The following is a 14,773-nucleotide window of genomic DNA, read 5'->3' as shown; positions in this document are numbered from 1 at the left end:
GCGTACTGCATAACTATTATCATGGATTTCATCAAGCCTTACATAGACATCGTCGTCATCTGGGATCTCTTGGTTCACAAATGGGGGGTATTTTGGTCAACAACTTTTTCTACACACTTCTTAATACAGGGGAAGACACAGCAAATTATGGCAGCTATTGTCAGGGCGGCTATCCCTATCTGGGTCAGTAGTCCCTGCCACCCTCCCTTTATCCAGGCAAAATACTGGTCCCATGGGTTGGTGAGCCCTGAGTTCTGTTTCAGTTCTTTGGATAAGTCCTCAAGTTTCTGGATGGCTAAGGTCACCTTACCATTTGGGCCGGTGTTGTCTGGGATGTAGGTGCAGCATGTACTTGTCTCAGGGATCATCTTGCATATACCCCCCTTCTCAGCTAGGAGCATGTCTAGGACCATACGGTTTTGGAAAGTCATGTGTGATGCTGCCTCTAGATGTTCGGCCAGACCTTGGAGTGCGTCCCTGGTGTAATTGACAAATCTTTGCTGGTTGTAGTAGATGTAATTTATCCAGTCTACATTCTTGTTTACAGTGATAATGGGAATCAGCGACTCAAAACCTGCTGCTACTTGGTCTCTTGTTTTGAATTCGTCTGGGACCCCCCTTAGGACCCCTATGGCGTCTATGTATACATGGGGGTCAAAGCTTCCTGCTGGGGCACTCCTACATTTCCTGTTTGATTTGTGTGCATCACTGGCTTTCGGCTCTGGGGTTTGTGGGAGAATATGCAGGTGCATTATGGCTTTAGCCAGTGCACATTCTCCTGTCCACTGTCCTGTCATTCTACTTCTAACTTTCATGTCCGCACAAATCCAGTACACATCTCCTAGAGACTGGACTTGATTCTGCACTAGACCTGCAGACACCTTACTATAAGACTCGCAGTAACCCTCAGTGAAGTTCCCAAGGGGTTTTCCCACCCCATGGTACTTCCCATAACATGTATAATTGCCAGGATATATGGTAATACCTTCTGCTGGTTTAGGGGCTTTCGTGACTATGGGGTACTCCTTTTTCCAATGCTCGCATAGAGAGTGGTTTGTAGCTGTGTTGGTAAACAAACTAAGGACACAGGTCTCATGTACTGGGGGTATGTTAAGGGGGACTGTTCCTAGATGTGGTTTAGCCCCCCGACGCATGTAGCAATTAATCTTGTTATGTTTCCCTGCATTGTACCTCATCCATTCGAGCCATAAGTTGACATCTGAAAAACCGGTCTCAGCAGCCATGTTGTCCTCAAAGGTAGGGTCTGCTATGGCTACCATGTCTCCTAATGTTTGCATGTGAGGCTTTAGGGGGTTCGAATTGGATGTAGATTGGGGAACTGTCCACTCTGGGTTATTGAACATGTCTTTCAGTTGAAAAGGTTTCCTAAAGCTGGGATACCCATTTGCCCACCACAGACCCAATACATAGGTCCCACTGTCCCCTGGGCTGGGATTCTCAATGGTTAGTCTAAACTCTTTTGTGAAGTATTGATCTGTGTGCTTGTTGATTGTCATTCTGTCTAGGAGTGATTTCCCATTCTTGTCTTTCTTATTTCGGGCAATTTCAGGCTTATACCCCCAGTTTGTGTCCCCAGTGTTCCAACCCACTGCTCCCCAGTAATCACAGTTGTCGCCCCAGTAGTCGTTGGTAACACATACATACACAGTCATGGGACCTACTGTTCCTTCATAGGATCGGATTCTGTAATCTGTACCTGGAAGTATCTTACTATAAGGGGATATAAACGTGGCAACATGTGTGTTGGATGAGTTGTACCAGAACTGAGTTATACCATTTTCCTGTTTGATGGCCACCTCTTGGGCTTGAGCAAAGATTATAACAAAAAGGATAAACAGGATCATGGCTTGGTCTCCTCAGCCTCTTCTTCGGGCACGGGACTTGAGATGAGAGGCGTGTATCCACGAGTTCCTTCCGGCCACTTTTACTGATGTGGTAGTTGTCAGAAGGACTTGGAAAGGACCATCATATCTGGGTTCAAGGGTGTCTTTCCTCAAAAACTTCTTTATCAGGACCCAGTCACCAGGGACCAACTTGTGCGATCCTGTGTCTAACTCAGGATCTGGAATGGAAGAAAACACTTGTGCATGGATACGGGTTAATTCTCGAGATAAAGCTGTCACATAATCAGGTAATACATCAGATTGCAGTTGCAACTGTTGTGGAAAATAACAACCCAGTCTGGGGGCTGAACCAAACAATATCTCATAGGGTGACAAACCATGATTTCCCCTTGGGGTGTACCTAACACTGAACAAGGCAATGGGTAGGCTGCCTGGCCAACTCATTCCCGTTTCCTGAGACATTTTCAGCATTCTAGACTTTATTGTGCCATCTAGCCTTTCCACCTTCCCACTACTCTGAGGATGGTATGGAGTGTGGAAAGCTAGTGTGACCCCTAAGGCTGTCCATATCTCCTTGGTTACTGAGGCCATGAAAGCCGGCCCCTGATCGCTCTCTATAACCTCTGGAACACCATATCTGCACACTATTTCTGTTAAAAGTCTTTTTGCTATAGTCTTGGCTGTCATGTTGGTGACAGGGTAAGCTTCTGGCCATCCGGAGAACATGCAGACGATGACCAATGCATATTCATACCAGCCACTCTTCGGCATCTGGATGTGGTCAATCTGTATCCTTTGGAAGGGGTACTGGGCCTTTGCCAGGTGCTTCAAAGGTATCTTTTCTGTCTTTCCAGGATTGCATTTGGCACAGATAGCGCATGATCTGCAGAAGTTGTTGGTAAGTGGGGTGATACCTGGGGCTAGGTAGTACTTGTTGATGAGGGCATTCATCAGAGTCTTTGACAGGTGGGAGGCCCCATAGGCCCACTGTACCACTGCAGGAAACATTGATCGTGGTAGGCACGGTCTTTTGTTTAACTCCATGATTCCTTCAACTTCTATGGCTCCTTTCTTGACCCACATTTCCTTTTCTTCTTTGTCAGCTGTCTCTTGTTGCTCCTTGAGGTGAGTTCTGCTCACAGGAGGGGTTTGTAGAATCATGGTCATTTGTGTTGTCTCTTCAGGGCTGTCTATTGGGTCATCCAGGATAGGTGCATTCACTCTGCTGACCACTTCTCGCGTTCCATTTGCAGCTTGCTTTGCGGCAGTATCTGCCAGATAATTGCCTCGTGCTTCCTGGGAAAACAGTTTGCCGTGTGCTTTCACCTTAAGTATGGCCACCTGCATTGGGAGCAGTAAGGCATCCATCAGGTTCTTGATAGCTGTGCTGTGTTTTACAGGAGTCCCTGCTGCTGTCAGGAATCCTCTAGTTTTCCAGATGATCCCAAAATCGCAGGCCACTCCCAGAGCATATCTTGAGTCTGTGTAGATGTTAGCTCGTTTTCCTTCTGCCAACTTGCATGCCATAGTTAGGGCCTGCAACTCTGCTTCTTGTGCAGACATGGAGGGGGGTAACGCTGAGGCTTGGAGGACCGTATCTTCTGTGGTAACTGCATATCCTGTATGGTACCGCCCAGCATCATCTGCATATCTGGAACCATCCACAAAGATTGTCAGGTCAGGATTTTCAAGGGCAGTTTCACTGACTGTCGGCAGGTGTGATGTCTCCATCTTCATTACTTCAAAACAGTCATGGGTGGTATAGTGGTAATCATCTTCCACAGAGGTTCCCCCCTCGAGAAAGGGAAGTAGAGTGGATGGGTTGAGGGTATCACATCAGAGAATGGTGATGTTGTCAGGGAGAAGTAAGGCACACTGGAGTCTGAGGTGTCTTGCTGAGGACAGGTGTTTGGGCTGTACTTGGTTCAGTATGGCAGTTATGTCATGAGGGGCATTGGGCTTTAAGGCAGGAGGGTCCCCCCCCCCCTCGAGAAGCCAAAACTCCTGTGGCATGGCCTTGCCTCTCTGAGATAAACAGTTTGAAAGAAAGAAAGCAGGAAAGGGTCAGATTTCAGGGCATCCTAAAGGGATTGCTTGACCTTGAGGCAAAGGGATGCCCTTGATTGCAGCAACTCTTTCTTCAGTGAGATGTCAGGTGCCTTGGGAGATGCAGAGGCCTGGAAAAATCACCATCTTTCTGGACTTTTTGCTTTTTAAGGCCTTGCAACCTTGCTCAACCAGGTAGTGGAGGAGACTTTCTGAGAATATAGAGGCGTCACTGAAGGAATCTGCACACAGCAGGAGGTCATCTACATATTGGAGAAGTACAACATCTGGGTGTAGTCTCATCCATGTGTCCAGGATGAGAGTCATTGCTTTGGCAAATTGAGTAGGGGAGTTCTGGGCCCCTTGGGGCATGACAGTCCAAGTGTAGCTCCGCCCCTCATGGGTGAAAGCGAAAAGGTACTGGCAACAGGGACTAAGCGGTACACTAAAGAAGGCGTTTGCCAGGTCCACCACTGTGAAGTATTTTGCTGTGAGTGGTATTCCTGCTAGCAACGTGTGGGGATTGGGGAAGGTGGGGGTCTCCAGAATGGTAGCTTCATTCACTGCTCTGAGGTCTTGTACCATCCTGTACTTTTCTGGTTCCCCCAGGGATAACAGGAATGGGATGGAGCAAAGTGCCCATGCATCATCGATGGCCAGTGGTGAGGTGATCAGAACACCACCATCAGGTTGGAAGGAGATAGAGGCTTGGAGCCTGGACAAAACCTCAGTTCCTAGTAGGTTCAGGGGGCATGTGGATGAGACCACAAATCTCGCTAATAAGTCAGGAAAGTTGCCGACTTGCAGAGGGCGGGTCAACGGGCTCTTTCTGGGCGTTCCATCAACCCCTACACATGCTATGTTAATGTCCAATAGGAATGAGGTGTCGGGTAATTCTTCTGCCCTGATAACGGACCGGGCTGCACCTGTGTCACATGAAAATGTGGTGGGATGTCCTTCAATGGGGAGGGTTATCTTCGCTAAAGGTCCTCCCGAATCTCCCGAAGACATCATGACCGGGACAGGTGACAAAGGCTTGCCGGAATCCTAGCGGAGAAGGTCCATGTGTTCCGGAGTGGGGTGTGGCGGTTGGTGAAGTGGGTCCTGAGATTCTTGGCAACGAGTAGGAGTGGTTCCGTACGGCCCAGTTTGACTGTGATTGGGGTTTGGGGGACTGTGGGTGAATTTCCATGGGCTTCGGTATTCCCTTCTGGAGTGGCTGGGTCTTTCGCAGTTGTAGAAAGCAGACACATGGAGTTGGTACTGGTGGGCGCAGATAGGGTGTGTCAGAGGCCATCATGAGAGGAGCTACTCTCTACTGTTCTGTGAGGATTCTGGACCTAATAACTACTAATAACAGCGCCTCAAGCTCTAAGGTTGTGGGTTCTCTATACTCAAACCCTTTCATATTGACTCTTTAAGACCTGAAATAAATGCGGCAGCTAACATGTGTCTATGCGCTCTGTTCAGCATGCTAAAACCCAAATCAGTAAACTTCTTGTACACATATTGACTTCATGCGTTTTAGAGTAGAGATGTGAACCATCTCCATACCAAATAATTTTTTATAGGGAGCCTCGGTCCAGCCGATCTCCACAACATACATATTTATTTTCCTTTCTAAACATTCTAATTAGATACTGAGTCTTTTTTTTTTTTTTTTTTTAGAATACAAAACGCTCAGATGTGAGTAAAACTAGTGCATAAATTTAAGCAAAGAAAGCACTTCCTCTTTTGCTAATACAGCTTAAACACAATTACAACTAAATTCAAACTCTGACTGAAATATTCAGAAATATTCAATACATCCTATACATAAATTATTTATTTAATTAAAATGCTAAATTGGTTGCTACTATGCACCATCACTGGAAACATGTGGGTGGGTTTCGGTGTGGGCGGTTGCATAGGGCGTGTTGCCACAGGGGGAGGTGTCACTTAAAACAGAGGGGCGGTAGACGAAGGGCAGTGTCTACTTCCTGGGGACCAGACGCCATTATAGGGCGGTGGCTGACTACTTAGCTTCCTCTTTTCTAGTTTTCTTGTACACGATGCAACCATTTTGGTTCCATCCACCCTCTTCTTTATGAATAGCATTAGCAACTCTAAACCAAGCATCTGCTGCCCGTAGCAACCTATAATCTGACAACAGACCTTATTTACGTTTCAAAAAACAGTACGCCATTCATCTACTTTTGCTAATTTCTTTCCTTCTTTCACAGCATCCTCTCCCTCCCATTCTAGTACCAAATCACAGGCCAGACTGCCCTCTGTGGGCCTAATCAACTTATTTCCCATTTCACACAACTCTTGGATTGAATAGGAGGAGAGGAAAGCAAGAAAGGTTGAGGCAAAACAGAAAATAAGTAAAGATATGCAGTGACAGGGTGATGTGGAGGATGAGAAAGTGAAGAGATCTCTGTTAAATCTGCAAAAGGGGAGACATGAAACAAACCAGACAAAACACAGAATGTAAATCAACAGCTGGTATTCAGTGAACCATTTTAAACATCTTCTACACGTCCCAACTCAAAACCCAAACTCCTCACCCTGGCTTTCTCTGCCTCCTCGTAATCTTCTGGCTGCTGAGGTTGCAGGGGACAACTTTTTACTTCCCTGTCCTATTATCCTAGCCTCAGCCTCAAAAACTTCCAATTTCTTACCAAATGAAAATTTCACTGGATAATGTACATTCAATCTGAATACCATTACTTGGGGGACCTCTGGCACTAGAGGTTTGTAACCGAGAATAGATCTCTTATAACATGGCTCTACCTTTGTGACCAAGCCCCAGGCCTCCTCATTAATGCCAAATAACAGTCCACAGACACATCTAGGATATGACATTACCAACAACAATTGATGTGACAACTGGAGTGAATTCTGGACTTAATCAGATCCTCACAGGATCCCCACGCCACCGCTGGGCGTAATTTGACGTCCTCTTTCCTGGTAACCCGTGCTTTACCGCACCCGTGCTTTACCGCACAATTATTTGCCCCAGGAGGAGTTTACAGCGTCCTGACGCCCTCTCTTGATATCAATCCTCAAGAGAAGTTTAACCACGTCAATTCCATCCGTGAACACATAATCAATCCCTCATTCACAACAGCCGTCACACAACACGATTGATCGACAAAACAAAACACAATATACTCCAAATACAGGCGGGTCAGAAACAATTGCAGGTTCGTACTATATAAATAGGCTCGAGACAAGATATATACCTGTCTTTGTGGACTGCGGGAAGCCGATGCAGAGACAGAAATTAACCAAATACGGATGCGGATCAAACAGCAGACAAATTATTAAGGAAAATGTCTTACCGTTTTCTCCAGAGTTGATCAGGCTCTGCTCCGCCCGTATTTGGTCTCTCAGTGTCCTCTTAGTACGGCTTCCTTTTGGGCCAATCGATCTCGAGCCCCACTTCTGGGCGCCAAAATGTTTTGGATCGAACAGAACCGCTCGGTACTCTTGTTTCTGTCCCCCTGGCCAAATTAACCTTCGATGTAAAAATGTTCACATTCAACCACAAATCACTGACACAGACACGTTCAGTAAGTTTGGTACTTCTGACGTTTACTTCCTGGGCTCAGGATGATATACCGAGAGCCGGATATTTAGTTATCAAATCAAATATCAAATAAAACAAGCGTGTACAAACCACAAATTATACATATTCATTATTGTGACGAAATGTAAGCTTTGCTAGGTTATATCTGTATAAGGAGATAGCAGACTATCATAGCTAAATATGGTGTCTTATTTTCAGTTCCTGTTTCTCTTGAGTGTAGTCTCATAGGCCTGAAAATAGGTGCAATCTTCTTCTTAACTTTGTTCTTTGTTCTTTAACTCTTGCAGTTCTGTTTCACATGAAGGGAGAAGCTGGCAGACATCTAATTTGAGCATGATTAAGGCTAATAGCTGGTTATAAGAAAATAAGCACTTACATCTATATGGTTATACCAGGAAATGAGCATTTCACCATAACACTCATAATCACATTCCATTACAGTCCCCCCTTGAAATGCGTATTTTCTTAAAACTGTCCCTCACACTGGAGAACAACCTGTCATTACCACCCGGCTCATTTCACTGACTGCAACTCTTTTAAGCTGTATGTAGAGAAAGGGCTGTGACTAGCTCACCACCCCCCTCGATACAGCTGGTGAAATGCCGCCAGGTGCTATCTGTCCCTATAGCCCTACGGTGTTGCATCTCGGGGAAGGGAGACTGTAACGGAGCCAACATTCCTGAGTCAAATCATCTAATGCATTGGTCTGACCTTAGCCTACTCAAATTTGTCAGTAAAATGCTTTGCCCCCGGAAAAAATATTTGTTACAAAAACCACAATGAACATAAGAATATATTTTCCTAGACAGGCAAGTCTTGGTAACATGGAGGAAAGATTTTGTTTAAAATGTAAAGGTCATTGAAATGGAAGTCAGCTGTGGCTCCATCCCTTGAGTTCTGGAAATCTCTTGTAAACTCAGTGATTTTGTTATATAAGACCATGTATGACCAACCTCTGGATAAGACCATGTATGAATCCAGAGGTTTCCGAAACAAATTTACCATGTTATGGGATGCCTGGCTCACCTAAGATTTTACTAATACATCTTGGGGCATTACTGCACACTGATGACAAATATTGAAATCAATACTGAAAAAATGTGGTCTCCATATTGGAAGGGGAGGTATCTTTATCTGTAGTAACTGGGTGTGAGGGAGAGAGGGATTGCCATTATATGTCCCTCCATGCAAGATGTGAATACAATGTACCAAGAATTCAAATATTTTGTGACCTTGCATGGTGTAATTGTTTATCTTTATTGTATTTTAAGCCAAGGTAAAGCTCGAACGGCTATGTTTTGTACTTACATTAAAATATATTAACAAAAATGTGAAGGTCAAAAGAAGCCAAAGCAAAGTTTTAAGAATTTTACCCTTTGCAGGTATATCTTAGCACTCGGAGAGGCTGCTGGGTTATGAGCAGAGTATTTGACCAAGGTTATCCATGCGATATCTGTTTTGACACACGGTTTCAGACTCTGCTGAGGAACACACTGCCAACCCCTATTGTCACATGGCTGACTGAGAAGAAAATGAATGAATGGTTTGACCATGCTCACTATGGTCTTCAGCCTAGAGACAGGTATCATTTTGCTAGTTATGCTTATTTTACTGGTGATTTATTAAGGCCCTAAAACTATATTTCATTTATATTACAGTTGTTATGAACTCAATGACTAGATTTCTCAATGATTTAGCCTAGTTGGGCCAACAGAGAAACCTAATTTTCCATGCAGACAAAACAAAAGATATACATACACATTAGATTAATGTAAAAACAACCTGTACAATTTAAAGAAGAACTTTACTGTTTAAACTATTCAATCACATGTGATGAGGCCTGTCCTTTACAGTAATATTGGGCTCTCTGTATTATCCCTTGGTATTACCCCTTGGAACATTTGGCAATACCTGTTGATCATGCCAATAGAACCATTTATCCTCCATGTGTCATACAAACTGCTATCCTCTTCACAACACAATCCCACAATCCACCTCTGTGCCAAACTGTGCTTGCGGTACAGCTCACTTGACAGATTCTCATGGCCACTTATCTTAAGGTCATTAAAGGCTTATTTAACACCACTCAATGCTTTCCCCTATAGTTCTTTCCTCCAGTCTGCATGAACACTCCTCAGTTTAACACCATATGCCATGTATCAAACCCAAGAATATCTTCATAGCATAACGTATAAAGTGCTTTATTGAAATAAGAAAAGGTAAACAACTTACTTGTGATGAGAAATTCTGATTCACTTGGCACTTTGCTGTGCTTTATTTAGAGATTTATCACATTGTAAAATATGTATGGATGGTAAGTTTTCTAGAATTACCGGTAAGTACTGCACAGATAGTGAGAAAGTGTATAAAACTGCCTGTTGATTTTTTCCAGGGGGTAATATTATCCAGCAGCTTGGGATTTGAAATTTTTGCACAGTTCACTGTATATTTGTCACGTCTACCCCAACACAGGTAGTCAGACACTATAGCTGGCTACTGTGTTTTTCACCTCTAGCAGCCTGTTTTCCCATAAGGCAAGCAGGCCTACCGGTACTCAGTTGCCCCCAGGACTTATACACAATGCTATAGTGCCTGGCCACCACATCAGTGCAGACACAAACTAAACAAAGCAAACAGGTACTTGCAGTAAGCAGACAGGTAGCGTGGTTCTATGACAGTCCAGGTAAAAGGCAGGCTGAGTTCAGAGAATAATCCAAAATCTGGTCCAAGATCATACACAGGGAAATCCAATCTAGCAGAGCAGGGCAGACAGACAGGTAACTGATCAGGAACAACACACATATCACTGTCTATCACAAGCATCCAAATGAGGGTTTAGCTGGCTTATGACTGGCTTGAGTTTCCACCCAGAGACTGACCACATAAATCAGCCTGCAGGTGGACAAAGACCGGGAGAATGCCATAGCCAAATCCCAGATGCTGGAATGAGGAGCAGGAGTGCTAGATGCTCCTGACATTACCCCCCCCTCTGAGGAGGGGCCCCCGGACCGTTAAAGATGAGCTGGACTGCCATAACTGGTGCAGAGACCGACTGAATCGCATTGCCAGGTGTAGCGACTGACTGAATTGTATCGCCAGGTGTAACGACAGTGCAACTTGCGGACAAGTTAGCCTGGCTGTGCGTCCAAGGGAGTTTAGGGACAGGCAACAGTAGGGGTAATCTAGAAGGCTTGACTTCTGAGAGCTTAGAGTGAGCACAGGTTTTGCAAGCTTTTACATAGAAACAGGAGTCCTTATAGAGAGAGGGCCACCACAGCCCACGAGAAAAAGTTTTAGTAATCCCTGGGTGCCTGACCATCTTAGCGACATGTGCTTCTGAAAGCACTTTAAGCTTAAAGGGGTGTTTCGGCTGTTTTTTTTCTTTTTTAAAAGTCAGCAGCTACAAACACTGTAGCTGCTGACTTTTAATAAGGACACTTACCTGTGCAGCAGTGCTTTGTGAATGGCCCCGTTGTTTCCTGGGACACACACATGTCCAAGAAGACAACGGGGCCACTCCCCGAGGAGGAGGAATTGACCAAACAGTGCCGCAGAATAGGAAGAGGCAGATTAGGATGACTGCCTAGCAACAGGGGTTTCTTGCCTCACATCTGTTTGACTGGATATAAGATTCCCAGTCATGTACAGTAATGGGGTTTTAAATATGCCATTTTTGTAATGAAATAATTTTTATTTTTGTTATCTCTTATTTGTGATTTTAAAAATATTTTTCACATTAAATGTACTATCTGTTATGTTATTTTGGAATTATGAGGCCAGTACGGATGAGACAGAGGCTTGGTTGTTTGTACCTTGGAAACTTTATGGAAACACACATTTCATCCCATGTGACTGCCACTGACCAATAGCGCTGTATTGTACAGCATTTAGGCTCCGGTATCATGGCGTTGGCTTCCATTTTACTGATGATGTGCGCCTGGGCACAAAATGCATTGAAAACGAGGCTGTAGATGCTTGACACAGGAGCTATCTCTTCCACTCCCAGCTGAGACACATGCCGTGCTTCCCTGTTTCACATTCAAGTGATGGACCAGCCCCTGCCTCATCCCACAGCTGAGCTGCCATCTGCTGTACGTTTTAAGGCATGTAAGTGCTTCCACAATAAAAACAGTATTACACTATATTGCAGTTCTGTGGTTAGTTCTTGGGAGAGACAATCTTTACAAATTAAAGATAAGGATAAGGAGCATTGGGATTTGCACTGTGAGTGTAATTATCAGAGAATTACCATTCACCATCTATGATTGAATGAGGTTTGATCGATATTGGAGATGGTTGATTGAAGTTCAAATTGGCTTGGAGGATCCTAACTTGCTGAGGAAGTTTTTCCATACTTTATGCCTGGTGGTCACTTTGTGGCCAGAGATAACTGGTAAGCAGATTTATTTGTCACTTCGGGTGAAGCATTTTTTGTTTTTTTCACAAGAAACTAGCACACTGCACTTTATGAAGGCACGGTGTTGGAGATTTCACCTACACAGAAGAAACACACCCATCTATATTTGTTTCACAATTTATATATATTGATATTTGTTTCACAATTTATATATATTGAACTGGTTTTATATTTTATGGTTTAAGCTCTGGCTGTATGTTTAGGGTCGTTGTCCTGCTGTAAGGTGAACCTCCACCCCAGTTTCATGTCTTTTGCAGACTCTAATGCCCCGTACACCCGGTCGGACTTTCCGACGTAAAATGTGCGATCGGAGCTTGTTGTCGGAAATTCCGACCATGTGTAGGCTCCATTAGACAGTTTCCATCGGAATTTCCGTCGCACAAAATTTGAGATCTGGTTCTCAAATTTTCCGACAACAAAATCCGTTCGCGCAAATTCCGATCGTGTGTACACAATTCCGACACACAAAGTTCCACGCATGCTCAGAATCAAGCAGAAGAGCCGGCTATTGAACTTCATTTTTCTCGGCTCGTCGTACGTGTTGTACGTCACCGCGTTCTTGGCGATCGGAATTTCCGACAACTTTGTGTGACCGTGTGTATGCAAGACAAGTTTCAGCCAACATCTGTCGGAAAAAATCCATGGATTTTGTTGTCGGAATGTCCGATCAATGTCCAATCGTGTGTATGCGGCATAACAGGTTTTCTTTGAAGATTGCCCTATATTTGGCTTCATCCATTTTCCCAACCACTCTGACCAGCTTCCCTATCCCTGCTGAAGAAAAGCATCCGCACAACATGATGCTACCACCACCATGTTTTACGGTGGAGATGGTGTGTTCATGGTGACGTGCAGTGTTAGTTTTTTGCCAAACATAGCGTTTTTAGGCCAAAAAGTAAAATTTTGGTCTCATTTGACCAGAGCCATTTCTTCCACATGTTTGCTGTGTCCTCCACATGGCTTCTCCCAAACCGGGACTTCTTATGGCTTTCTTTCAACAATGGCTTCCTTCTTGCCACTCTTCCATACAGACCAGATTTGTGGAGTGCACGACTAATAGTTGTCCTGTGGACAAATTCTCCCACCTGAGCTGTGGATCTCTGCAGCTTCTCCAGAGTTACCATGGGCCTCTTGGCTGCTTCTCTGATTAATGCTCTCCTTGCCCAGCTTGTCAGTTTAGGTGGACGGCCATATCTTGGTAGGTTTGCAGTTGTGCCATACTCTTTCCATTATTGGATGATGGATTGAACAGTGCTCTGTGAGATGCTCTGTGAGATGTTCAAAGCTTGGGATTTTTTTTATAACTTAACCCTGCTTTAAACTTCTCCACAGCGTTATCCCTGACCTGTCTGGTGTGTTCCTTGGCCTTCATGATGCTGTTTGTTCATTAAGGTTCTCTAACAAACCTCTGAGGGCTTCACAGAACAGCTGTATGTTTACTGAAATTAAATTACACACAGGTGTACTCTATTTACTAATTAGGTGACTTCTGAAGGCAATTGGTTCCATTAGATCTTAGTTAGGGGTATCAGAGTAAAGGGGGCTGAATACAAATGCATTTTTCACATATTTATTTGTTTAAAAAATTGAAAACCATTTATTATTTTCCTTTCACTTCACATTTATGTGCCACTTTGTGTTGGTCCATCACATAAAATCCCAATAAAATACATTTACATTTTTGGTTGTAACATGACAAAATGTAGAAAATTCCAATGGGTATGAACACTTTTTCAAGGCACTGTGAATGGGCCACTGGTCAGCAGTTTTAATGCAGTTCTGGATGCAGGTCTGAGACCAGGACCTAACCTATTCTCTAGCCCAATCTATGTGTGGGTTATGAAGTTTAAGCCAGGGATACCCTAAGATAAGGGGATAAGCAGGAGATGAAATCAAGTAGAAGCTGATTGTCTCCCTATGAAATTCCCCAAGGGTAATAGGTACAGTGCACAAGGTGGCCAGGCCCATGGACAAGGTAGAGTTATCAACAGCTAAGACTGAAAAGGGTCTGTGCACCTTAGTCACAGGAATCTGTAGACGGTGTGCTAGGTCCCTATCAATGAAATTGCTGGCAGCACCAGAATCTATGAAAGCTGAGAGTTGATGAGAAAACTTGGCCGAGCTAAGTTGTTCAGGAACAAATAGTTTATTTCTAAGGGAAAATGACACAGTATAGTCTATAGAAGCAGACCCCCACCCGCACTAGACTTTACACGGGCTCATCCTCCAGGAGAGATCCTGACGTAATGACCTAAGGTTAATTTTAAGCTGAATGGCACATTCAGGATCATCATAGAGTAAACCTAAGGCTTTGAAAAAAGCTTCAACTGACCCTCTGGCTGGGTTATCTGCGGGGAGACTAAACGCCCAAGACTGGGGATCCCCCTGCAACCATGTAATAATTAGGTCAACCTGCTGTGTTTCAGAACCAGAGGAGCATGGCTTATGCTTAAAGTATAGCAACAACTATTTTTAAAGTTGGAAAACATATGGGAGTCACCAGAAAAATGATCAGGCGGGTTAACTTTGGGCTCTGGCTCCTGCATTACTGGAGGTGTGTTTACACGCAAAGACAGTTCCTGGACTTGTTGTGTCAGTTTGCAAATTTCCTCAGCAAATAAATGAGCCCGTGTAGAGTCCATCTTTACAGAACAATTTTTTTTTTTGTTAACCACTTAGGGACCAAGCCTCTTTTTGAGATGTGTTGTTTACAAGTTAAAAACATTTTTTTTTGCTAGAAAATTACTTAGAACCCCCAAACATTATAATTTTTTTTTCTAACACCCTAGAGAATAAAATGGCGTCATTGCAATACTTTCTGTCACACCATATTTGCGCAACGGTCTTACAAGCGCACTTTTTTGGGAAAAA

At 44.1% G+C, this 14,773-nt stretch overlaps 1 protein-coding gene across 3 annotated transcripts in view; it reads left to right on the top strand.

Moving 5' to 3' along the window:
- LOC141103549 (dimethylaniline monooxygenase [N-oxide-forming] 2-like) overlaps positions 1-14,773 on the top strand; it is a 133,983-nt gene that overhangs the window by 88,518 nt on the left and 30,692 nt on the right. For all 3 annotated transcript variants that reach the window (XM_073593250.1, XM_073593251.1, XM_073593249.1), the window contains one exon: positions 8,868-9,067. In XM_073593250.1, coding sequence (XP_073449351.1) covers positions 8,868-9,067 — 200 coding nt within the window. The remainder of the gene's footprint in view (positions 1-8,867; positions 9,068-14,773) is intronic.

This window comes from Aquarana catesbeiana, linkage group LG07 (assembly GCF_042186555.1).
Source record: "Aquarana catesbeiana isolate 2022-GZ linkage group LG07, ASM4218655v1, whole genome shotgun sequence".
NCBI classification, from domain to species: domain Eukaryota; kingdom Metazoa; phylum Chordata; class Amphibia; order Anura; family Ranidae; genus Aquarana; species Aquarana catesbeiana.
The sequence above is the reverse complement of the archived record's forward strand: the minus strand, read 5'-3'. Positions and strand labels throughout refer to the sequence as shown.